The 27,925-nt window shown below is 39.6% G+C and overlaps 1 protein-coding gene across 1 annotated transcript in view; it reads left to right on the forward strand.

Moving 5' to 3' along the window:
* LOC126268093 (calcium-activated chloride channel regulator 3A-1-like) overlaps positions 1-27,925 on the forward strand; it is a 137,880-nt gene that overhangs the window by 58,181 nt on the left and 51,774 nt on the right. Inside the window, exon 10 of the mRNA XM_049973602.1 lies at positions 19,978-20,042. Within this exon, the coding sequence (XP_049829559.1) occupies positions 19,978-20,042 (65 nt within the window). The remainder of the gene's footprint in view (positions 1-19,977; positions 20,043-27,925) is intronic.

Here is a 27,925-nt window from a genome sequence, read left to right on the forward strand (position 1 = left end):
ACACACACATATCCACTGTGTGTGTGTGTGTGCGAGTGTACACCTGTCCTTTTTTTCCCCTAAGGGAAGTCTTTCCGCTCCCGGGATTGGAATGACTCCTTACCCTCTCCCTTAAAACCCACATCCTTTCATTTTTCCCTCTCCTTCCCTCTTTCCTGACGAAGCAACTGCCAGTTGCGAAAGCTCGTAATTCTGTGTATGTGTTTGTGTGTTTTGTTCATGTGCCTGTCTGCCGGCGCTTTCCCGCTTGGTAAGTCTTGGAATCTTTGTTTTTAATATAGTTTATGAACTCTAGTTGTTAAACTGTCATCTGTCACTATCTGTTACCTTTTTAAATGATTATTTGGAAGACGTAGAGAACACCAGAAATTGTGCTTTGTAAGACGACAAGAAGTGGTTTTTATCAAAGTCAATTAGCACCACTCAGAATTTGTTGTTAGTATATTTTATACAGGTTACTGCAGTCACTGCTTGCGTCTATTAATGTCCATTCCAGAATCCTGATTGTTTTACTTCATGATGAAATTTACAGAAAATGATGAGTGAATAAATAAATACTGATCTATATCTCTTTACGTGTCAATCTTTGTCTATGTGATATTTCTGTCTGATATGGTATATGTTGGAGACAGTCTTACTAACAACAAGAATAAACTAGAGACAACTATGGGTTAACAAATCAAGTTGTGGTAGTATATCTAAATCAGCACTACTGATATGGTTGTTCTAAAGCTTGTACCATATCCTGGGAATGTGTCCACCAAGTAGCATCTTCACTGAATTGAAAATAAATAGAGACTCCATTGCCCCCATTGGCTAGAACCCACCCAGTCATTGCCTTGAATATCAGAAGAATATTTTAAAATGGCAAGGCCAGCCCAGTCAGCATTATTTGTGTTTGCATGTAGTGGTTCTACTAGGTTTAAGCATGATCAGTCAGGTTCATACTGCAGAAATGGCAGTTGATTCCAGTCATTTGTTTCCTGTTGAACGGTGTTCATGAGGAGAGTGCTTTGTACTCTTGTGTTATCACTTTGAAAGATAAACCCATTGTCAATATTGACTGTGGAGGGGCGGGGGGACATAAAGTTACAGGAACAGGATCCCGTTGAAGACTGCATAATTGATCCTTAGTAGCAATAAAGTGCTTGTCACTTTCACACATGATAATGGCCCAAAACTTGATTGATCCAACTACTGTTGAACCTGTGTAGTTGCATGCTTGAGACATTCATTGCTACATAACTATATCCACATTTTTCTACAACAACAGTCAGCCATCAATAGAATCCAGTGCCACTGATCCACTATCCATTACAGGTGTTCCCTTTCCCACCTTCTTTGGCCACCATGGTGCTATGCATTTTATGTTGTTGTTTGTGATTGACACCTAGAGGCCAAACTGATAATGTGAAAATAGTTGCATAGTGTCTGGATCAAAACAGCCCTTCCAGTTGCCTCCATAAAGGCATCATGAAGAAATATTGCATAGATCTTCAATGTTTTGAGACTTGTGATAGTGGTAGAATGTTTGAACAACATTCCCATGGTGTCCACCTAATTTGTGGGTGACTACCTATTAGTGATGACAATTCTTGGTGTAAAGGTACAATGTCTGTATCATTCGACTTTAAAATGACCCTTTCAGGCATGTTTACAGTAAACAAAAGTCACATTGTCCTGGTTGGAGACACAACACACACTACTAAATTTTGTTGAGAATGCTAGTTAACAACAAAGAGTTTCTTATTCATTATGTGTATAATAGCTTGATAAGAACTCTCAGTTAGTGCAAATCATGCTACTGCAGCAGCTGCAACAAAAAAAAAAAAAATGAAAATTGTAACTTAGATTCACATATTTCAAATAAGTCTGTTAAATAAGATTGCAACACAATTACTTCTACACAGTTTCATCCACAATGACTATTGGCAAACTACCCTTTGCCAACCACATTCTCCCCTTTTCAAGATGCAAATCAATTTTCTAAGTAGGATTGTGATGCAATTATCTACCACTCAGTTTTATCTGCAGTAGGCAGGAGCAAGCCATCCAACATCTATTACATTCCCTTATTTTCAAGAGGCATGTTAAGGTTCGGATTCATACATATTGCAATTATATTTGTAGTATATGGTGTACAAGGTAATTGACCCAGAAAAACAGATAGTGCTTTTCTTGCCTTAGATAAGTTCTAAAATTTGCTTGTGAAGACACTGCCTTTGCTATCAGACCAAAAATTATGGTCATAGAAGGACATTTGTAAGTCACTCGGCTTATGCTATGTGTAGCACCATAGTATTTTCCAGTGCTACTGAGTAAAATAGCAGTTCTGCCACAGCCATCACAGGCAGTCACAGATACCAGTAGGTGTGGAGTAGATGCCAGCAGCACTCTCAGTACTGACGACACAGCAGAAATGTGGACCGACCACGGCACTGACAAGAAAGTTGCAGCTTCTGGCTGCCACATTGTTGTGTTGTATGGCTGGTAGCATTTCCTTGGCACAACAAATGACCACCTAACCTGCATAGATACCCTTTAATTTTAGCCAAAGACATTTCAATCTGGCAGCATCTACTATAACAGGAGGTCCAACGCAGATGACAGTGCAACATGGTTTTCAGGCTGCCTCCATGAGACTTGGCCTCCATCACTAAAGAGCCAACTTCTGATTCTAAATTCACGCCTGTGTACTTGATGCCTTCCAGCTAATTGGACATCTCTAGGCAGTTGCAGCTACTTCTGCTCTGGAGAGCAGGCATTCATGGCCAGGACTGATCAGCTGCCCTTTTGGATGTCCCAGAGTAGGCAAACTGACAATGTATGCCTCTGCTTGCAAAGGTGGACACCACTGCTTTGGGTGTCTTCTACTACAAGAACAATGGCAGGTTTCCACACCTGCAGGCATGTGCTACTCTGAATTGCAGAACCATGCCAAGGCAGTGCACATGCTGCCACAGGCATCCCATGTCAGCATTCCTACTCCACTGCTGACATCAAGCTGGCCACTGGCTGTAAGGTGTAACTGCTACAGAATGATGCTACAAGTGCTGCAATTTGCTTTCTAATAAAATATGTGACTGTGTTCTTGAGCCACCAACAGATGACATCCTGATGTCAACCACTGCCTCAACTCAACTCTGCCACCGCAGGGTTTACCCATCCTGGTCCTCTACATTTTGGTGTCAGAAGCATCTCCAAGAAGGACATTGGCAGCCAGACCCAACATCATGAAGACGCTTCCTCTAAATTTTGGTGTCACAAGCATCTCCAAGATGAACATTGACAGCCAGAGCCAACATCACAGAGCAGCTGCAGCAGTTAGCATCAAGAGTTGTAGTGGAAGAGCTTATGAACTGTTTTGTTTTCTTCTCATACTTTTGTGGGCAGGGAATGAGTTCTAGGCTGGATGGACATCATAAGGTGAGGGTAGTATTTATGATTTCTCACAAATTTGAGGCAATTCCAGGAAGCACTGCTTACAATCAGTAAAGTGCTCACAGCATGACCTATTGGTGCACAGTGCGACAGGTGCTAAGTCAATATCAGTAGAGTGTTTTGCTTTCCACAATTATGGTCATAATGATAGTCATTGTACTAAGCTGAAGTGGCTCTTGAGTAGATGTAAGGTGTATGCTAGTATGCTATGATTATGAGTGGGTATTGTCTTTGTGTTACTGTTTTATTATACTTCGTTGTGTGTTGGGGATAAAGTATCCACAATGACAGAATCTGGGATCCATGGTGTTTCTGGACAGGAGACGATTCAGTTATTAATAAATCTGGCAAAACTGTTGAGTACGACAGAGATTGGAATACAATCTGTCAATAATTGAGGATGTGGGATGCAAGATCTATTCTGAGATGAGGAGGTTAGCCCAGGAGAGGAAACTGTGGTGAGTCACTTCAAACCAGGGAGGGGTGAGGGGTGAGGAGGAAACAAGCTTAGTTTGATTACTCCCTTTTCTGGCAAGCCAACTGAGAATATACTGTCCTTCTTGTATGATCTGGAGGCAGTGACAAAGATTTGGTTTTGGTCAAACAGTAAGCTGTTACAGATGGCTAAGTTGCAACTCACAAGGGATGTGAAAGTATTTGTGAATTATAAGTTGAAGAATGTGCTGATGGTTCAACAGTTTGGACTCAAGCAAGACTATAGGAAACAGAATAGTATGATTTTTTTCAGGAACAGTTGAGTGGAAGACAGTAGAGAATTTCTGTGATAGGATAATAAAAGTCAATGGGCATACCTAAGAATTAACAGGAAGTGATGAAGCAAATAAAATTATCCTCCAGGATACAGAGAATAGGGTTATAGACATTTCTCTGAGGACTTGCCATCAGATATCTCTAGGAGATAGGCACCCAAAAAGACCTGAACACTGTCATTAGGATAGGTATGGAGCGGGAGGGCATAGATACGGAAACAGGGTTGCACAGTAGGTGCAATATTTAATCAGGTAATGTAAGATATTATAGTTGTGGGGATTCAGGGCATGTCTAGAGACAGTGTCAACAGCCACAAAGTGAGAAGTGTGGTGTGCTTGGGCACCAGGAGCAGAACTGTAGAACCAAGGAGAGAAATGTTCAGGTGTTAAATGGTTAATTCCATTGTGATGTAGTTTGTGGTGTGTGAGAGATAGTGATCTGAAGTCCCTGGGTTCAGCAATATTAAGTTTTCAGGTTTGGGAGGAACTATTTCAGGGATGCATGAAATTGGTGCCTCATGTAAGTGAAGGTTACTGCACAATCATGGGGTCAGACTTTCTGTTCAAGCATCATGCCAAAACTGATATTTGGTGGCATATGGCTGAACTCAAGTTTCAGTGTTCCAACTGGGGGAAACTGTCACCAGTGAAATACTGTCACAGGATTCATCTGCCTTCAGGGACAAACCAGTTAAACTGTGGACAAAATCGCTAAGGCTTAACTCACAAGATAGGGCGGGTGAGTGTAGGGCTAAAACTATCTGTTAATGTGTAGTGTGTTACAGAGTCTTTGAGAAGAATTATGTGTTGGATGCATAATGATACTTCATTCAAAGAAGTATTCTAAACGTTCAGGAAATGAATGGTGGAAGAGTGGTAACCATTGGTTTTGATAACTTTGGCACTGATGATACTAACTTTGGTACCACTGACATCCCTAATGTGTGAACAGAGGTTCCTCATATTTTGTTAGAGGTGTGCTGTCATAGTTGTTGAGAGTTTCATTGCCCTTTCAGGAACCATTCACCTTTCATTTACCATCTGTATATCTATAACCCACCATTCTATATCAAACCAGTTGTGCATCAATTGATTTTTTTTAGTGTCTTTACATAAAATGTGTACCACAGAGTGTCCATTCTGTCTGCGATGTTCTACCACAGTAATTAGTCAACTATTCTTCTAAATTTTAGCCACAGGTTCTCAACATGCTCCTGAAGAGAGTTGAATGTTTCAAGTTGTTTCTTGAAGTGTTCCACTAGTGCCTCTTCATCTACTTTACTGAACATTTAAGTCTTTGTACTTATTTTACGGCCTTTTGTGGTAATCATTGTTGCTACAAGTACCTCATGATCATTGATACCTGTTTAAATGTGGACATTCTCAAAGACATCAAGTCTATTTGTTGCCATTAGCGCTTACATATGTCCATCATGAGTAGGCTTCTGAACTATTTCTTCTAAGTAGTTTTCAGAGAAAGTATTTGGTACTGTTTCACAGGATGTGTTGTCTGGTCCACCATTTACAAAGCTGTAACTTTCCCTATCCGCATTGAAGATCAAAGTTTCATCCAATGATGACAGCATAATTAAGGCCCTTACACACTAGCAAACTGAGGTGTTCTCTAAAGTTTTTGGTTTTTTCTAGGGGTGATTTGGTTGTTGATAAAAGGACTTAATTCCCACTCTTAACACTATTACCCAAAGAATTTCCTATGCAGCACACTTTCTTTCTAACTATAAGGGATCTTGATAGAATTCTCTGTCAGATAAAGAATGAAAAATAGTATCACATATAGATGTTGTATTTCTTGACTTCTGGAAAGTATGTGACTCATGAGGGAACATTAACAATTGAAAATAAATGATTGCAATGAAACTTGTTGGATGAGTAGATGGGGTCAAATTAATACAATATGTGTGTTTTGTTTATGTACAATTTAATTTTTAAGGGGTAAAACATGTTCTGCCAGATAATTTGTCACATTAGGTTTAATGGGAATATCTTTGAAATTATTATATATAAAAAAGTTTTGCATATAAAAGTTGATATGTAGTAATTAATATTCTTGAAAATTGTATAATCAACTTTTGTAATAATTTGAAGTTTTGCAAGATACCCCACCACCATTCATTAATTTTGAAAAATAAAACTTTTCTTACATCATAAATTAAAGAAGCTTTTAAGCCTCATACATCCATATGTGATAAAAGTGATTTCTGAAATAACCTGTGTACAATGTGCTGTCAGAATATTTCAACATATGTAATTAAAACATCTGATCATTCATTATTATTCTAATTATTTATTTTACTTATTCTTGTTTCATGTTTTAAATTGTTACTTTACATTTTAGATTCATGGTTTTGTTGTTTAGTTTACTATTTCACTTATTTGTATTATGTTAACTGGTAATAATACGTAAATCATTATTATAATACAAAATTATTACAATAATGATAATCTGTAAAACAATGCTGAAAGCATAAGGTTTTTTTATGCCATGCATATTGATGTACCTTTTCTCATGCCATGTGCAATTTCAGAGATCTTGAGTCCATACTGTTCACAGGCCCACTTATAGAGGTCACCTCGGTCAGACCCTTAGCACTCTCTGGTGAGCCATCAAAGAAACAGTACTATTTAAGTGATCTCAAATGAGTGCTTGGCCTGTTGCTGTAACCTGTATTACTGCTGTCCATTCAGTGTGTTCATTGCTACACACAACCTGTATTTCATTGTATCTTACATGTTGCTCTATAAAGTTCTATGTTCCGTAAATCATGTTTGTTCTTGCTATAGCAAACTTTGAACCAAGTGTGAGTTATGTTTTGTCCATGTGTTAGTGTCAGTGCTAAGTCATCTGACAAGTGTCTTGATGGAAGAAATGCTCCAATGTATCATTGCTCAGCAGCAAGCTTTCATGGAACAACAGCATGCTCCTGCCACCTCTCTCAGTGAACAAGATTGGGACTCTTACAAGACATGGTTATGCCAACATTTCCAGGTTTTTCATGTGGGCAATGCAAACCCATGTAGGGCTTTCATTCTTTCCTGGCTTTCACCATGCATTTATCTGTTGTTGTGCCAACTTGTACCTTTGCAAGAACTGGCCAGCTTATCATTTGATGAAACATGGAAACCCCTCACAACCTATTACTGTGACAGAAAGCATTTCATTGCGATGAGTGTAGAATTTTTCCATTGTCAGAAATGTCTGATCCAGTCTTACAAAGCCTGGGCTGCAGAATTACGTGTTGTTGTAAATTTGTTGCTAGTGCCCATCAGGAATCCTGTGCTGATCACTTGTTGTGTGATGTTATTATTTGTTTGGTCTTGGATAGGGAAGTCCACGAAAAAGCACTTCAGTGTGAGAATCCAGTGCGTATGGATGTGCTCAGTACAGTACAATGTCAAGGGCTGCAGGCGATTAGGTTTCTGCATGGGGAGGAGGTATTGGAAGTTGCTCAGTCAACTCTTGTTAGGCATGCTGCAAGTGTTCAGGATGATGGGGAAGCTGTAGCAACAGCACAACCTGTAACCAGCATGGTCTTGGAGCAGTGTTGGTGCACAAATGTGTGGGTGGGTCTGAATGACCCATTGCTTATGCTGCTAAGTCTTTAACTCGCACTCAGCAGTGGTATTCTCAAATTGAAAAGGAAGCTTCAGCATTTTTTTTTTTTTCACTTTCAATAAATTGCACATCTTCTTGTATTGTTCTAAGTTCCATTTAATCACAGGTCACAAGCTGTTGGTTGCTCTGTTTAACCCTTCGGCTACTGTGTTGGACAAGGCAGCACATTGATTGCAGCAGTTGGCTTTCTTCCTCTCCCATTCTCATTATCAGATCCATTACCCATTGATGGCCCAATATGCCAATGCTGATTCCTTATCTCACCTTCTGATCTGGCTGGATCCAGCATTTGGTCAGGATGAGTTTTTTTAAGGAAAAACATAAAAAAGAAAGATATTGAGAACCAGAACACAGTCATTGTTTTTCCCATCAATAGAGCCGCAATATCATCGGCCATTGCCACAGATCCTGTATTTAGTTGAGTCCTCCCTCTTGTGCAGCACGACTGGCCAGAAAGACCCTTGAGCAGTGTCTTGAATCCCTTGCTTAACTACTTGTTCCTCCATGACTGTCTTTCTGTGTTTGCTTGGTTTCTTTTGTTAGCTAAGGAGGACACTGCTTCCCAGGTTGTGATTCCTACTTCTTTACACCATAATGTACTGTGGCCATTGGGAGACCCCTCGCACCAAAGCTTGGCCCACCAGCATATGTGTTGGCTGGTCATAGACAAAGACATTACATGACTTATCGTTGCTCGCACTCACTGTGTTCAGCAATAGGCAGCCCTGCAGATGTCTTTTTCCCATCAGTGCACATGGGAGTGTCTACATATTGATTTTGCTGGGCTCTTCCTAAAACAGTATTGGCTCATTGCAGTGGATGCCTATTCCAAGTTTTCCTGTGTGGCACATTGCCCGTGGTGCTCACTATTCCAACCCTGTCTAAGACTTTTGAAATTGATGAAATTCTATATACTGTATGCCCCCTTACCCCCCCCCCCCCCCCCCCCTAGTTTGTTTCTTGTCAGACAAGTGGTGTTCAACATCTCACAGCTCCCCCATTTCAGCCTCAACCTAAGGGTGAGACCAAACTTGTGGTTCAGATATTTAAAACCCACATGCGGAAGTATGTATCTGGCACATTTCCTCAAGCTGCTTTAGTCCATTTTTTGAGTTCCCAACTCACTTTAGTGGGAGACAAGACCCTGGTGGTCCTGCTACATGAATGCTAACCACAGATCCTCCTTCTGCATCTGCCAGCATCACTGACTCTATGATGGCTCTGGCTGGATGCACCTGTCTAGGCTCATAGTTTCAGGCGCCAGCCAAAATGTGTTCCTGCCCTCATCAAGCATCACAGAAGCTAGTGTTTGTGTGGCATCCATGCTCCTGACAGGTGGATGTCTTGTCATCTTGACCAGCTACGGCTGAACACATCGGGGATCTGTTCCAGAGGGTTCATCTTCTACCCCTCCCCTATTGCCATTGATGCCTGTTTATGTGCCACAAACAGTTCAGTTCATGTTGCAGCATAGTTCACTGCCTGGATGATCAATGTCTCGGAGTTCCTGCCTCTACCCCCAATCCTCGACTGCCATTGCTGGTGCAGCCCAACTGCAGCTGCCTCTGTTGCTGGGTCCTTTGCGGCCATTGTCCTCTGATGCTCCCAGTGCTGACTGATGACCTTGACAAAGATGTCACTATGGTGATGCCACCCCTGGTCTTGCCCTATGGCCTCTCACAAAAAGGGGGCTGGTGCGCCAATCCGCTCCCTCATCACTTCCGCCCCTACTCGCTGGTGACCGCCCACCACATGCTGCAGCAGCCACCATTGGGCAATGAAATGGATGTCACTGATGTTTTCCATGCCTCATAATCTAAGTGCCTTGGGAGATCAGTGGTTCCCCCCCCCCCCCCCCCCCTCTCCATGGTGCTATTGATTTTTAAGTACCAGTGCTTTTTTTATGTGTCATGCATTTTTTATGTATCTTGCACTTGTTTTGCACTATATATATTTTTTGACTAGTTTTTTTATGTATGTATGTGGTTTTCCCACTACCTAGAAGGGAGTAGTGATGTACCTTTACCCATGACACACGCGATTTTAGAGATCAGGCGTACATACAGTTCAGAGGCCCACTTATAGAGGTCACCTGTGTCAGCCCCATGGTGGGCTCTGGTGAGCTGTCAAAGAAACAGTATTATTTAAGCAATCACAAGTGAGTACTCAGCCTATTTCTGCAACCCATATTACTGTTGTCCAGTCAACGTGTTCAGTGCTATGCACAACCTATTGTTCTTCATTGTATCTTACATGTTGCTATATAAATTGTGTTTGTTCTTGCTGTAGCACATATAAAATGAATATTTCTCCACATAATTTACACAATGAAGAACACAATACAAAACAAAATTCAACAGCTTTTTTAGTTGTTGCAGGTGATCCTCTAAATAAACTGATTTTATCAGGCATATTCCAATATATTAGTAAGCCTTACTGAAGTGTATTGATTATGCACTAGTGACTGGAGCCTGATTATATTGTTTCTTGAGTACAGATTGACATAATAATCGTTCAACAGAATGAGAACTGAAAATCTTTTCAAAAACTTCTTCCAACGAAGAAACTGTATACAACTGATGGCTATATCTGTATCATCAAGCTCTTTGGGACCACCAGACAAACAAATTTCTTGTCTTTGGCTATGATGCACAAACAGATTCTTTCAAACTGACCACGTGCCTTAAAAGAAAATAATGGTGAATTTGGACTGAGAATCTCTTTTTTGAAGCTGCAAATGTGCTTGTACGGCATCAATATCTGGTAAACAAACATCTGACCAGGTCAAAACATATTGGAAAAATTTTGTTTCTTTTTTTTCATTAGTGAGGAAGAAAAATCTGTATTATTGTTAGATTCTTGGGTTGGTCATTGTGAAAGAACGGTTTAGATCATCATAGCTGAGGATAAGAAGCTTGTTCATCTGGTGATTCCAAAGGACTCAATGGCACAGATACAGCCATGGGACACATATAGCTTTTGATGTTGGAAGAACTTTTTGAGGAGATTTTCAGATCTAGTTTTGCTGAATGATTATGATGTCAATCTATACTTGAGAACTATATAACAAACCTCCAGTCAGTAGCGCATAATCAGTTCTTTTCACCAAGGCTTACCAATATACTGAGAAATGCCTGACATAAATCAGGATACTTAGAGAATCACCTGTGACAATTTGGAATCATGCTGAATTTTGTTTTATATTTATTCTCCATTGTGTACATTATGTAAAGGAATTTCATTTATTTTATGTGCATGGTGTAAAATCCTTATGTTTCAGGCATTGCTTTACAGATTATCATTACCATAATGATTTTGAATCATAATAATGATTTACTTATTATAATCAATTAACATAATTCACATGTGGAATGGTAAACTAAAAACCAAAAAACAGAAAACAAAAACATGAAATAATTAGAAAAATAATGAATGTTTAGATATTTCAATTAGGTATATTGGAAATACTTCAACAACACATTGTGAACAGCTTATTTTCCAACAGCTTCTTTAATTTATGTTGTAAGAAAAGTTATCATTTTCCAAAGTTAATTAATGCTTGTGGAGTATTTTGCAAAATTTCAAATTATTACAAAAGTTCAACATACATTTTTCAAGAAAGTTATTTACATATCAACTTTTATACAAAAAACATTTTTTATATATCAACATTTCAAATGTATTCTCATCAAACTTAAAAGGGAAATTATGCACAAATAAAAGAATATGTATTACATTATTTTGCCCACTCTACACATCCACCAAGTTTCATCGAGATCATTTGTTTATACGTGGAAATGTTTGCTTGTCAGTTTCACTTCAATACTTATTTACAAAAATACCATCATAACAATTATCAAATGAAATTCGTAACTGAATCAAGTACAGATTTCTTGGCATGGAGGTTACAGCATGTCATTGTAAATGGAATGCCATTGACAAGTGTACAAATACCTCCTGGAATGCTCCCCAGGAAGTGTGTTGGGGCCTTCGCAATATATGAGGTTTGTTAAAGACCTTGGGTGCAATATTGTCTCATAGAACCCAGAGTGTTAGCTTAGCATAGTCATCAACAATAACTTATACTTCAAACTGAAAGTATATGTATTAAGTGCACTCGAAAGTATAGATGTAACTGAACTGCCTACCTGCAGAGTGTTTATACAGGCATAGAATGATTTAGTAAGTTACACTATTACACTAATAAGTAAGTTCCAAAACCTTCCAGAATTACAAATTGTAAATAATAAGTAATTATAAAACATAAGAATCAAAACTGCGATTCGCACATGACCAACAACTGACTATAACCATTAGATAACAGTGGAAGATGTACAGCATGTGGCATTCCTCCCCCTCCTTTGGAACAGCAACCTAGTGTTTCAGAGCATCCTGTATTTGAATATAGTCAGTGGTCCTCCATTGTGCAACAATGCTGAATACTTATAGCCCGCGTCTCGTGGTCGTGCGGTAACATTCTCGCTTCCCACGCCAGGGTTCCTGCGTTCAATTCCCGGCGGGGCCAGGGATTTTCTCTGCCTTGTGATGGCTGGGTGTTGTGTAATGTCCTTAGGTTAGTTAGGTTTAAGTAGTTCTAAGTTCTAGGGGACTGATGACCATAGATGTTAAGTCCCATAGTGCTAAGAGCCATTTGAACCATTTTAATACTTATGTTTTAGTCATGTTGTCAAGTACCAGTACTCATGGTAACTGTGACACTCAGATGCAGTAACGTCTATTGAGGCACATTGATTATCAGGCAGATCATCATGGCCCTAATGATAAGCCTCTATAACTGATCTGTGCTTCAGGACAATAACAAGGCTTCTTGCAATGGACATGGGTGACGTCTCTTTGCTTTTGTCTCCTCTCTTCAGAATTCTTATCCTTTTTAGATAATGGTTAAGAAGCATTATGGGATCTGATATGGGATGAAGTACCATTTTAGTATTTTTCTGATAGCCACAACTACTGCACAATTTTAAAAGTTGGTACCAGCTCTTCTGGTTGTGGCTTTAAGGTTAGTATTTGCCACTGTAATGGGTATACAAGTCCTGTATGTGTGCCAGCTCACAGCACTCCAGTCTGACTTATATTTAGTGGTTGAAACAATGGTTATCCATAAAGTCTACTAGGATTCTAAGGGTAGACCCCACATCACCACAATATATGCAACTAAATAATCAGCATGCGAACTCAAGTACCTGTCATTAAAAAACAGTGAACAGTGAACAACAGTAAAAAAATGGGAACTCCAGGATGGAATAACAGCAGTACAAAAAGAACAGATTGCTACTCACCATAGAGAGCAGGCATTGAGTTACAGGCAGGCACGACGAAAATATGAATGTGTACATGTATTCTATTTCATCCCTGTGTAGACTACTAAATGCAACAGGCTGGTATTCCATCCCACAAACTGACATGTGGCACCTGTACAACACAATATTAATGTATCAACATTTCACATTTGGGATGGCTTATCTCTTGCTTACATTAATCCATGATCTTGCAACGTTAATCACTTAAATATGTTACCTAGACAATGGTATTTCCAAAATTTCATTACTCCACTTTAATTATTTTTTGGTGTTGCATTTTTCTTCTGTGAGTGTATATTTCATTAAATCCAGTTGCTTGGCAGCCTAGCACATATTTTACAAATTGTTTCAAAGTTTCTCACAGAGTAGACCTTGCCTAAGTTTCCTATACTATCTCACAAATCACGGAAGTCCAACAGCAACTCTCCATGTTCTAATTTCAAGTTCACAATGTTAATGAAAAATTGTGCCATCCTTGATTGCTGTTCCCTGTTAATCTCAAAATCCATACCTTACAACTGTGAAATTCAAGCTCTGGGTATTCTCAAAGTGTGAGATTGACTCAACAAAATTCAAATTCCTAATGACTTGCACTTATCTCAGAGTATGAGAATGTCTTGAAGAAACTCTAAGACCCCATGTGGCCAACATACATATAACGCCCTCCTCAGCACTTGTCAGAAAACTTACATTTTCTACTCATAAACTTACTACAACTTAAGTCCTATAGAAAACTAAAAATAGCAGGATAGTCATATTCTATTGATGATTCCAACAACACAAAACAATTAATATCAACAGTTCAGAAAAAGATAGATTGCTACTTAATGTAAAAGTGACACATTAAGTTGCAGATAGACACAGTTAAAATTGTTTAATATTTAACATGTTTATTCTTTTCTTGATGGATTGTTATAATTTTGTTGCTATTGTCAAACAGTCTGAAAATATCTAATTTTCAATTATGCAAAAATTTATGAGGGTTCTATTCTATAGGACTTTTTCCTTTCTTTCAGTCAATGACCACAGAATTATTGTATATTGTATCATTTGTTAATTAAGTATACTGGTGAAGTTGTCAACACTTGCTTAAGGAACAAGATCTTTATGACTGCTTGCTCCAAGAAAATTTGTCATCTCTGAGCAGCTATTTTTTTAGTATCTGTGCCTTGCAACTGAAATATCTTACACAGTGTCTGTGGTATTAGTACACTCCTGGAAATGGAAAAAAGAACACATTGACACCGGTGTGTCAGACCCACCATACTTGCTCTGGACACTGCGAGAGGGCTGTACAAGCAATGATCACACGCATAGCACAGCGGACACACCAGGAACCGCGGTGTTGGCCGTCGAATGGCGCTAGCTGCGCAGCATTTGTGCACCGCCGCCGTCAGTGTCAGCCAGTTTGCCGTGGCATACAGAGCTCCATCACAGTCTTTAACACTGGTAGCATGCCGCGACAGCGTGGACGTGAACCGTATGTGCAGTTGACAGACTTTGAGCGAGGGCATATAGTGGGCATGCGGGAGGCCGGGTGGATGTACCGCCGAATTGCTCAACACGTGGGGCGTGACGTCTCCACAGTACATTGATGTCGCCAGTGGTCGGCGGAAGGTGCACGTGCCCGTCAACCTGGGACCGGACCGCAGCGACGCACGGATGCACGCCACGAACGTAGGATCCTACGCAGTGCCGTAGGGGACCGCACCGCCACTTCCCAGCAAATTAGGGACACTGTTGCTCCTGGGGTATCGGCGAGGACCATTCGCAACCGTCTCCATGAAGCTGGGCTACGATCCAGCACACCGTTAGGCCATCTTCCGCTCACGCCCCAACATCGTGCAGCCCGCCTCCAGTGGTGTTGCGACAGACGTGAATGGAGGGACGAATGGAGACGTGTCATCTTCAGCGATGCGTGTTTGGCACCGTGCACGTGAGCGCCACAATCAGGACTGCATACGACCGAGGAACACAGGGCCAACACCCGGCATCATGGTGTGGGGAGCGATCTCCTACACTGGCCGTACACCTCTGGTGATCATCGAGGGGACACTGAATAGTGCACGGTACATCCAAACCGTCATCGAACCCATCGTTCTACCATTCCTAGACCGGCAAGGGAACTTGCTGTTCCAACAAGACAATGCACGTCCACATGTATCCCGTGCCACCCAATGTGCTCTAGAAGGCGTAAGTCAACTACCCTGGCCAGCAAGATCTCCGGATCTGTCCCCCATTGAGCATGTTTGGGACTGGATGATGCGTCAACTCACGCAGTCTGCATGTCCAGCACGAACCCTGGTCCAACTGAGGCGCCAGGTGGAATTGGCATGACAAGCCATTCCACAGGACTACATCCAGCATCTCTACGATCGTCTCCATGGGAGAATAGCAGCCTGCATTGCTGCAAAAGGTGGATATACACTGTACTAGTGCCGACATTGTGCATGCTCTGTTGCCTGTGTCTATGTGCCTGTGGTTCTGTCAGTGTGATCATGTGATGTATCTGACCCCAGGAATGTGTCAATAAAGTTTCCCCTTCTTGGGACAATGAATTCACGGTGTTCTTATTTCAATTTCCAGGAGTGTATATTTGGAGGAAATCTCATCTCACGAATATCTCAAGGAGCTGAAAAATCTCCTACAGCTCTTACTTTTTCTGCATCAGGATGCATTTCACTCCCATTAAGTTTCCAAAGAATTTTATTATTTTGGTGATGAAGAAGCACTCTCTGAGATTCATCTACATCTACATCTACATGATTACTCTGCAATACAAATTTAAGTGCCTGGCAGAGGGTTCATTGAACAATTTTCATACTACTTCTCTACCATTCCACTCTTCAATGGCACATGGGAAAAAGGAACACCTAAATCTTTCTGTTTGAGCTCTGATTTCTCTTATTTTATTATGATGATCATTTCTCCCTACGTAGGTGGGGGTCAACAAAATATTTTTGCATTCGGAAGAGAAAGTTGGTGATTAAAATTTGGTAAATAGATCTCTCAGCAAAGAAGACCGCCTTTTTTTCAGTGACTGCCACCCCAACTCATGTATCATATCAGTGACACTCTCACACCTGTTGTGCGAAACAGGAAATGAACTGCCCTTCTTTGCAGTTTGTTGATGTCCTCCATCAATCCCACCTTGTAAGGATCCCACATTGTGCAGCAATATTCCAGCAGAGGACAGACAAATGTAATGTAGGCTGTCTCTTTAATGGGTTTGTCACATCTTCTAAGTGTTCTGCCAACAAAGTGCAGTCTTTGTTTTGCCTTCCCCACAATTTTATCTATGTGGTCCTTTCCATTTAAATTGCTTGTAATTGTAATTCCTAGCTATTTAGTTGAATTGACAGTGTTTAGATTTGTGCAATTTATCATATACCCAACATTTATTGGATTTCTTTTAGTACCCAAGTGGATGACCTCGCACTTTTCTTTGTTTAGTGTCAATTGGCACTTTTCGTACCATACAGAAATTCTCTCTAGATGTAATTTGAATTGATCATCTGATGATTTTACTAGATGGTAAATTACAGTGTCATCTGCAAACAATCTAAGGGGGCTGCTCAGATTATCACCTAGATCATTTATATAAATCAGGAACAGCAGAGGGCCTAAGACACTATCTTGTGGAATGCCAGATATCACTTCTGTTCAACTTGATGATTTACCATCTATCACTACAAACTGTGACCTCTCTGAGAGGAAATCACAAATCCTGTCACACAACTGAGATGAAACTCCATATGCAGCCACTGTGATTAATAGTTGCTTGTGGTGAACGGTATCAAAAGCCTTTCGGAAATCGAGGAATATGAAATCGATCTGAGATCCCTTGTTGACAGCACTTATTACTTCATGGGAATAAAGAGCTAGCTGCATATCACAAGAACAATATTTTCTGAATCCGTGTTGGTTATGTATCAATAAGTCATTTTCTTCATGGTGATTCATAATGTTTGAGTACAGTATATGCTCCAAAATCCTGCTGCAAATTAAGGTCAGTGATATGGGTCTGTAATTCAGTGGGTTACCCCTATTTACTTTCTTGAATATTGATGTGACCGTTACTACTTTCCTGTCTTGAGGAACAGACCTTTTGTCAAGTGAGCAGTTGTATACGCTTGCTAAGAAAGGTGCTATTGTGTCTGCATACTGTGAAAGGAACCTAATTGGTGTACCATCTGGACTGGAAGACTTGCCTTTCTTAAGTGATTTGAGTTGTTTCGCAACACCTAAGATATCTACTTTTATGCCACGCATGCTAATAGCTGTTCTGGTTTCAAATTCAATTCGGTAATATTTCCATCGCTATTGTGCAGGGATGGTATTGACTGTTTTTTTGCCACTGGTGTACTTTACATATGACCAGAATCTCTTTGGGTTTTCAACCATAATTTGAGACAATGTTTCATTGTGGAAACTATTAACAGCTTCTCATATTCACGTCTGCACTAAATTTTGAGCAGCCATGAAAGTTAGCCAGTCTTGGGAATTTGCGTTCTTCTGAATTTAGCATGCTTTTTTCGTTTCTTCTACAACAGTGTTCTGACGTGTTTTGTGTACCATGTTGGATCAGTCCCATCTCTTATTAACTTATGTGGTATGAATCTATCTATTGTTGCCGATACTGTATCTTTGAATTCAGATGGAGACTTACATCATGGACACACTTCAGTACAGTTGTGAAATGGCTTATACACTCTGCAAAAGTCAGTAAGAAAATAACAAATATTATTCACATAACAAAAATGCAATTTCTGTTTAAGATGTTGAAAGTGTGCCTCCAGTGATAGACAATTGCTTGGAACAGTCATCATCATGTGTACTTGTTGGAGTAGCTTCGTCAGTCTGAAGTCTGTGACTGCTTGTGTTGCCTGCAAGAAATATCTTCCAAGAACAACATTATGGTTGCATTCAGTTGAAATAACAAATTGAAAGGGCTGTATTCAGTCATCGATAGCTGTTCTCACAACACAGTTTCCTATCAGCTGACGTATTTTCAATTTGCAATGTTTAGTGCAATGGCCTTTGAATCTTGGAACATAATCTTCTTCAGCTAGTAAAGATACACATCCAATGTCACAGGAAATGTCTCCCAGAATCGACTAATGCTTGGCAGGTGCCATTCATGGAGAATTTTCATCTGCAGGAATGTCACCTTCTTGGATGGTCACCTCATTTGTTTCCCTGATTCTGGACCGAGTGGCTGGAACCTATATGCAGCAGCAGGGAACAACTATGATACATTTGGAGATTGGACTTGAGCTGGGTATGGCAACAGTCTTTGTTCTGCAAGTTGGCTGCATTCATTTGCAGCTATCTGGCATGCTTAGAACTGCCCTATTAGTTGACATCTTGTAGCATTCTCTTCTTCTTTCTTTACATTAGCATAGGACATACAATACCAACTCCATGCTTATAAACACTGAACTCTGTGCAGCAATGATGCCACATCATGTGAGCAGACCAGAGGCATGTCATACCTTGAGGCTTTGTTAGAGCACTGCCCACCAGTGCAGCAGCACTGCAGAACCCAATTATGTCTCCACTGCTCAGCTCTACTAACAGCATCTAAAATGCAGTACAACCATCATGTTAGTATCAAATGCTTTGATACATCCTGTGGGTGTGTTCTCTAGATGGTGCTTTTAATTTAGTAGAGTCCAGCACCACAAAAAGAATGGGTCCTTTCACTATCATTGTCCTCACGGCAGAAGAAAATTTTAAAAGGGCAAGGACAGTCTGATGTTAGTCTTGTTCATGTTAATGACAAGTGGTACCACCATGTGGTACTCATTCTGTTAACCGGTAATCAGTATCTCTAATCTGCAGTTTGGATTAATCCAGTGAACTTTGTTTGCAGTGCTAGTGACCTAGATATGTACTACAAAGAACTCGGGGTCTGTTTTTAGTTTGTTCTGATACTGCTGAATAATTGTGACTAATGTTCCATGTGGTACTTTTTTATGGAATGCTGTTTTAATATCTATCAAATAATCCTACAATGAAGCACAGCTTATTTCTGTTTTATTCTGACAATTGTAGAAAACTTGTGCTATAATGTGTTGTTCCTTTAGTCTCTCAAATAAATTCTGTTCTCCTGACAGTGCTTAAGCAGCCAATATTTTCCAAATTTTCCATTCGATTTCCACAAATTGTCAGAGACTGCATTCAAACCTATGAATATATGATCTTTGCTAAGAACAATTTGAATATCAGAATTTCTTGGTGATAGGTTCAAGAATTAGGTGAAATTTATGAATTCAGTTATTCAAATATACAATTTCTCACTTAATGTTCCTGCTGAAAAAAATGAATTGCAACATTAGCAAAGGCATTGCGTATGTTTTGAAGTAATAGAGGACTCATTCCAGAGAAGATGTGTTATTGTGATTCATTAAATACTAAGCATAATATTGAATATGGAATAAAAATATAAAATATCTCTGTGAAACAAATGAAAATGATTGTTATTCAGAACGATTGTTATTCTCTCTTAAAAGAGTTTCAACCTCTTGTTTCGAGAGCTGAAAACTAAATATTTTAATAAAATTTTGATAGATATTCTGTGTCACCTCTCAAGGTGCTTTTGGATCTCAGGTTGTTCTGCTGGCTTCTAAAATTAGAGCCCTAAGAACTGCCTTTTCAGCCCACTTTCCCAAATTAATTCCAAGAAATCATTCCTCTTTTGTAAAACTTATCTGTGAGAAGTTTATCTATTGTGATATTTGAATGTAAGTATGAATTGTTTAAAATATTTTAGTATTTGTTGCTAAAATGTAGTGTTTGTTCTTCAAAGGATTTGAAAAAATGTCTGCTGAGGTTAAACCATTCTCCAGGATCTGCAGAACTAACTCTTTTAAGGTAAGATTCACTTTTTTTTAATTGACACAGTAATTTCATATAATGGACTCATAGAAAGAGTTTTAAAGATTAATGCAATGTAACATCATCTCCCAGACACAATAGTGTCATTACTGATTGCATTTTAGCTTGCATTTTCTGTGACTTTTGGTGTATTAAAAAACTATAAACCCACCTTGATTGTGAAAAAAGCACCTAGTGTTAACCTAGTTTCAGCGTAGATAACTACACCTTCTTCAGAACAATAAAATCCACAAGTGCCTAAGAAGACTTTTGTCAGTGATTAAAAGAACACCATAGCTATACATTTATAACTGAGAAAAAGGAAAATACAAACAGTACATATGTTCAAAATCTAAACTGTTACTTAACTTAATGGTGTAACCTCCACCTCACAACAGCCTATGCTTGATGGGCCATGACGTGCCATAAACTACAGCTACAAATGGTCACTCACTTACACGCCCGACCTGCTACCTATGCACATGCGCAAGACAAGGGAAGTTACTTGAATGCGCATGCGCATACGAAGACATGAATGTTTATACATGGGTTGTGGCTATATAGCCCTTATATTCCCAACCGTGGATCAACGTATATAAAAAAATAGAATGGATAGAATAAGTGACGAGCTAAATAAGAGATGAAGCTTAAAAATAAGTGCACACGGTTGCTTATGCTAGGAAAGAAACATATATCAAGCTACCTACGACAACAGGAGGAACTCTAAAACTGTTCCTAAAGCAAATAGTTAGCCTGGGGGTGGGGGGGGGGGGGGGGGGTGGCTGAGGGGACATAATCTAAAGATGTCGTGATAATAAAGATATAGGCATAAAACATGAGGTGTGCAATGGGCTAAAATCACCTTCATCATGAAGGAAATGAAAAAAGAAAAAAGATGAACAGCTTGACCAACCACGCTCGCCAATCAGCGCACGCATATGAAAATCCCCACATCATAAGATTTACAAGTATGAAGAACAAATTAAAGGTGCGAAACCATCAAAAAATTTTCTGTTTATTAGTAGGAGTTGGTCGTTAAGGATATTGTCTTTATCATGTTGCAGATGCTTAAAGATCTGCATTTCTTCCAAAACATCCAGTTTTAAGCCCATAACCTCGGCATGAAGTAACTCGATATTAACTGGAGGGCTCGGCACATGAGCCATTTGCACAAGGCGTTCTGCATAAGTAGAGCCCTTAGTACCATCACCGCTTCTTGTAGGAATATGCTCTTTATACCTGAGACCCAGAGCTCGTCCCGTTTGCCCGATGTAAAATTTTGGACAATCCCCACATGTAATTTTATATACTCCTGATTGGGAAAGTTTATCACTCTTATTGTGCAGGGAATGGATTAAATTCCTATGTAAACTATTATTAGTAGAATAGGCAACTCTGAAATTATGGGCTCTGAGCAAACTTGTAACTTATATTGCCTATGAAGCGATAGATATCTTTGGCACTTGTTTGTCATCTAACACATCCCCTAGGGTGATGTAAATAAAATAGAAAGAAACTTCCACATGGGAAAAATATATCAAAAACAAAGATTCCAAGACTTACCAAGCGGGAAAGCACCGGCAGACAGGCACATGAACAAAACACACAAACACACACACAGAATTACTAGCTTTCACAACCGATGGTTGCTTCTTCAGGAAGGAGAGGGAAATACGAAAGGATGTGGGATTTAAGGGAGAGGGTAAGGAGTCATTCCAATCCCGGGAGCGGAAAGACTTCCCTTAGGGGAAAAAAAGGACAGGTGTACACTCGCACACACATACACACACACATATCCATCCGCACATACACAGACTGTGTATGTGCGGATGGATATGTGTGTGTGTGTGTGTGTGTGTGTGCGAGTGTACACCTGTCCTTTCTTTCCCCTAAGGGAAGTCTTTCCGCTCCCGGGATTGGAATGACTCCTTACCAAAATTACATCACGATAATGCTCTCATTCACATGTCAAATTTTTTTTTTTTTTTTTTTTTTTTTTTTTTTTTTTTTTTTTTTGCAAATAATGGAACTGTTATGACACATCAACCACTGTATTTATATTAAAAACAAAGATTCCAAGGCTTACCAAGCGGGAAAACGCTGGCAGACAGGCACAAGAACAAAACACACAAACACACACACAGAATTACTAGCTTTCGCAACCGATGGTTGCTTCTTCAGGAAGGAGAGGGAAAGACGAAAGGATGTGGGTTTTAAGGGAGAGGGTAAGGAGTCATTCCAATCCCGGGAGGGGAAAGACTTCCCTTAGGGGGAAAAAAAGGAAAGGTGTACACTCGCGCACACACACACACACGCACACATATCCATCCGCACATTGTGGCTATGGGCCTCAGTTGGTAAGACAGAAGTATAACAAGAAAATAAATAAAAATAATATTATGTCTTCCACCCTAGGGGATGTGTTAGATGACAAACAAGTGCCAACGATATCTATCGCTTCATAGGCAATATAAGTTACAAATTGGGGCGTTTGCTCAGAGCTCATAATTTCAGAGTTGCATATTCTACTAATAATAGTTTACATAGGAATTTAATCCATTCCCTGCACAATAAGAGCGATAAACTTTCCCAATCAGGAGTATATAAAATTACATGCGGGGATTGTCCAAAATTTTACATCGGGCAAATGGGACGAGCTCTGGGTCTCAGGTATAAAGAGCACATTGTGCGGATGGATATGTGTGCGTGTGTGTGTGTGCGCGAGTGTACACTTTTCCTTTTTTTCCCCCTAAGGGAAGTCTTTCCACTCCCGGGATTGGAATGACTCCTTACCCTCTCCCTTAAAACCCACATCCTTTCATCTTTCCCTCTCCTTCCCTCTTTCCTGATGAAGCAACCGTTGGTTGTGAAAGCTTGAATTTTGTGTGTATGTTTGTATGTGTTTGTGTGTCTATCAACCTGCCAGCACTTCTGTTTGGTAACTCACGTCATCTTTGTTTTTAGGTAGAGGGAAACATTCCACATGGGAAAAATATATCTAAAAACAAAGATGATGTGAGTTACCAAACAGAAGTGCTGGCAGGTCGATAGACACACAAACAAACACAAACATACACACAAAATTCAAGCTTTCGCAATAAACCGTTGCTTCATCAGGAAAGAGGGAAGGCGAGGGAAAGATGAAAGGATGTGGGTTTTAAAAGAGAGGGTAAGGAGTCATTCCAATCCCGGGAGTGGAAAGACTTAGGGGGAAAAAAGGACAGGTATACACTCGCACACACACACATATCCATCCGCACATACACAAGTATATGTGGCGGATTGTTTTGAAGGGAACAAATTTGATGTTAATAAATTTAAACATTCAATAAGAAAAACAAAAATACCCTTTACCTTTTAAGCACACCATGTATGGAGCACACTGCGATTGGATGAGCTTACCTTTTCTGAAACACATCTGTTAAACATAACAATTACTACCTTCCATTGTGGCAAATGCTTATTTCGAATTGTGGCATCCATTTAAATATTTTATGACACAGTACAGAACTTCTGTAGTTCATGTGTGTAAGTATAATTGTTATAGCTTATGTGTGTAAGTATATTTGTTATAACTGCTTTGGTTTCTAGTGAGTGAGTGGGATTTACTTGTGTTGAAACTATGTAATAATCTGTAAATTGCTTTAATATGTGGTTTGATTAGCATATCATTCATGAAGTAAAAGAGAATTATCAGTTTCATTGTCATCTGGAAAAGCAATTTTAGTTTACTGAATATGTTTTACCTTCTGCTATCTTACCAAACAAAAACGCTGGCAGCAAGCTTTCGCAACCAATCGTTGCTTCATCAGGAATAATATATGCCTCTGTTCTGGAACTGATTAGCATACCACTTTAACTGATTTTGTCAAATGGCTCAGTAATGGACTTGATAAGAGTGGTAGTTGTATAACCATATCAACATCCATCTATTGCAGTAATGCAGAACTGTTTAGAGGTATTAGAAAAAAATGGACATGATAGGACACATATTATATGCTAACCAGACAATGGATGCTCTTGACAGTTGCCCTAGACAGACTGGTCTACTGACAAGCACAAGTATATAAAGTTACTGAGCTGAAAGTAATCAAATTCCACAAGCAGCATTTTTACGTGCCCCATTGTCTATTTTTATCATTCAATGGTGTTATTTGGAAGAAAATTTAGCATCCCAGCACCTACTACAAGGTTTTCATTTAACAGTCAACTGCCAGCACCCTTCTTCCTAGCTGCAGTATAGTTCTGAATGCATAATATAGGCTCTCCCAAATTGGAACCAGGATGTCTTAAGCAGTAAATCCAGATTCCACATGGTGGAGTGAGACAAACAAGGTTTTGGTATGCTGGATTCCATTCCACACACAATCTGTCACTCGGATAATATGCATGCCAATTTTTACCTCATGTACATCTTGCAGCTGCCATTTTAATGTGACTTGATAAGGCAATGAATTCATCATGGATGTGTCAGGATTAAGATTACATATATTTACATGTGTATTAAATAACAGTGTACTACTTCACATAAATTAAAGTACAACAAATAAAATAATAAATGGTTAATATTTTCAATCTTAACTATCAACATGCTTAAAACACTTTAACAGACATAGATGTTTTCATACTACTCGAAAATTAGTTCAGCAATACAATTACAGTAAAAATACATTTACAAATGAAATAGTGTCTGACTGGAAGTACCAACATCTATATAAAAAACTTAAAACATCTATTTAAATAAAAATACATAACAGTTGTAACACTTCTGTTCAAAATACTGATTTGGATCACAGCAAACATTTGACTGCAAATACCATTGACATTGACCATGGCACATAATACCAACATAGTACATGAATATAATTGTTTCCTATTATGTTGCTGAATGTATTGTTTTCATTGTAATAGCAGTTGGTCATTAAAAACTTGAATATTGCTTCCTTAAATATAGACTTTTTTTATTTATTTTATATGTGCTGGAAGTTTGTTACACAATTTTGTACCTTGAACATTTGTTTCTTTCATTTTAAAAGCTTGTTTACTCTTGTTACATGTATATAATTGCACATTTTTGGATTATATGAAAGCAGATGTGAGTTGGTTTTGAAATTTTCAGTGCACTTTTTATGTTAATTTTACTTTTTGTATGTAGAGGCATGGTAAAGGTAGAATATTTAACTGTTGAAATACCATTCCTGCTTGGAGGGTGTTCGCCTTGAACTGTTGGTAATTATTCTAACAGTTCATTTTTGTAGTGTGAAGATGGTTTTTAGATTTGGTGTATTATGTCCCCAGAAAGTGAGGCCATATGTAATAGCAGTGTGACTATAGACAAAGTAGGCACTTCTGCTATACTGTGTACTAGACACATTACTAATGACAAGTACTGAAAAGCAAGCAGAACTGAAGTCAACTTGACGGTACTCAATGATAGTGCTGTATCAATTTCAACAACAGCATGAATCAGTAGAATGAAATCACAAAGCACTATTGTATTGTTTGTTTTGCTTGTAAGATACTGAAGCAAAACTCTGTCTTATAAAATACCTGAAGTTATCAGAAGGAGCTCTATAAATGCCTGTAATTATTACACTTGGACACATACCTCAAATTGATGCTCTGCAAAATATTTCTGAATGTCAAGCACTTTTAAACATTTGATTTTTACAATAATTCTTAGTCCTCCTCTTCCCATATTATTGCTACAGTACGAGGGTGGTAGAATATAGTTTTTCAGTTGGGAGAGAGCTGGTGGTGGTAGTGACGAGATGTTCTGAGAATCATACAACATTTCCATCTTCTATCTCCTGTTGATTTTCTAAATGAATAGAAATTTCATTTACTTTACTTTCAAGGCCTCTTATATCCTGATACCAGCTAAACATTCTACATACAATCAAAATATCCACGGGTGTACTGCCGGTCTACAGTGTCCAACGGGCACAATATTTCGGCGATCATACATGTCGCCATCATCAGGTGAATTGACGGACTGAGCTCCTGTAAATGTGCCGGTACGGAGATCTGTACACTATGGCTGCTCAGGGGGAACTGGGTTCGGTTGAGGCGGTGACCTATTTAAATACCCTCCGCCCGCGGCGCACTCCCTCCACCAACCGTGCCCAGCGCCATGGTCGCGCTGTGGAACAGATTGCTACAGCGTCTGAGATGACGTTGGTGTGATGGCTCTATCTGCCATGGTCATCACAAATATACATTAGATCAATTTACTCTTGATTAACCCAATTGCTGGTTCCCAAGCCTTGCTAAGATTGTAGCTACAGTCACGGTTTATGAGGTCGTCATTGGTGCGAATTTTGATGGCCTTTCTAACAACGCTGTCCCAGTATCTCGACGTCTGTACCAGAATCCTCGTGCATTCATACTCCATAGTGTGATTTTCCAACAAACAATGTTCAGCGACCGCCAACTTGCTCAGATACATCAGTTGAGTGTGCCTCTGGTGTTCACGGCATCGATCCTCAACAGTACACTTCGTCTGACCAATACATGACTTGCCACATTGACATGGAATCTGGTACACGCCGGCCTTCCTCAAACCGAGGTCATCTTTTGCGCTCCCCATCAGTGCACGAGTTTTATTCGGAGGAAAAAACACAGTTCCAACCCGGTGTTTCTTCAAAATGCGGGCAATTTTCCCTGAGAGTGCGCCTACCTCCTCCCTCGTGATTTCATCCATCTCCACAGGTTGTGCTGTAGTGGTTGGGCAGAGAGCACATTGAATCTGCCACTCTCAGTACCTTTTTTTTTTTAAATACAGTTCTCAGATGTTCCAATTTCTAGGGTAGACTCTCTGCATCAGAGATAGTGCGCACCCTATGTACAAGAGTTTTAGGTACCCCATTCCTCTGTGAAGGGTGATGGCAACTGTCTGTGTGCAAATACAGATCAGTGTGCATTGTCTTCCGATACACCCCATGACCTAGGGTCCTGTCAGCCCTCCTCTTGACCAAGGAAAGGTAATTTACCCTCAGTTTCAGTCTTCATAGTGAATTTGATGTTGGGGTGTATGGAGTTTAGATGTGTAAGGAAGTCAAGGAGTTTATCCATACCATGTGGCCAAGTGACGAACGTGTCGTTGACGTAATGGAAAAAGCAAGTAGGTTTCCATTCGGATGACAACAGGGCTTCCTCCTTGAAGTTCTCCATGTACAAATTCACTACCACTGGTGAGAGGGAACTATGCATGGCAACTCCCTCTATTTGTTCGTAGTATTCTCCATTAAAAAGAAAATACGTGAAAGTCAAGACATACCTAAAAAGTTCAGTGGTCTTCTCATCAAACTTCTGACTAATCAATTCTAGTGACTCTCTCAGGGGTACACTCATAAAGAAGGAAACGACATCAAAACTCACCGCAACCGAACCCAGTTCCCCCTGAGCAGCCATAGCGTACGGATCTCCGTACCGGCACGTTCACAGGAGCTCAGTCCGTCAGTTCACTTGATGATGGCGACATGTATGATCGCCGAAATATTGTGCCCATTGGACACTGTAGACCAGCAGTACACCCGTGGATATTTTGATTATCAAATATGCCAGGAGAAACTCAAGAATCACATTCTTCATACATCTCCTGCATAGCTCTCTGACATAATTGTGCTATCTCATCCAATTTCTAGCCCACTGAAACTACCATATCACTTGTTCTAATCACTTGTTCTTTCCTTAGCTGAACTGGATTTTTCTTTATTATAGCAGTTTATCATCAAGTCATCATCAGAACCATATTTCTTACAAATTCTGGGGGCTTGTACGGGATCAAATAAAGGCTGACAATACAATTTTGTTACCTAATCTGTAACGTTTATGACAAACTTTTCTGAATGCTGTTTTATCAACAATGATATAGGTGT

This window comes from Schistocerca gregaria, chromosome 4 (assembly GCF_023897955.1).
Source record: "Schistocerca gregaria isolate iqSchGreg1 chromosome 4, iqSchGreg1.2, whole genome shotgun sequence".
NCBI classification, from domain to species: Eukaryota; Metazoa; Arthropoda; class Insecta; order Orthoptera; family Acrididae; genus Schistocerca; species Schistocerca gregaria.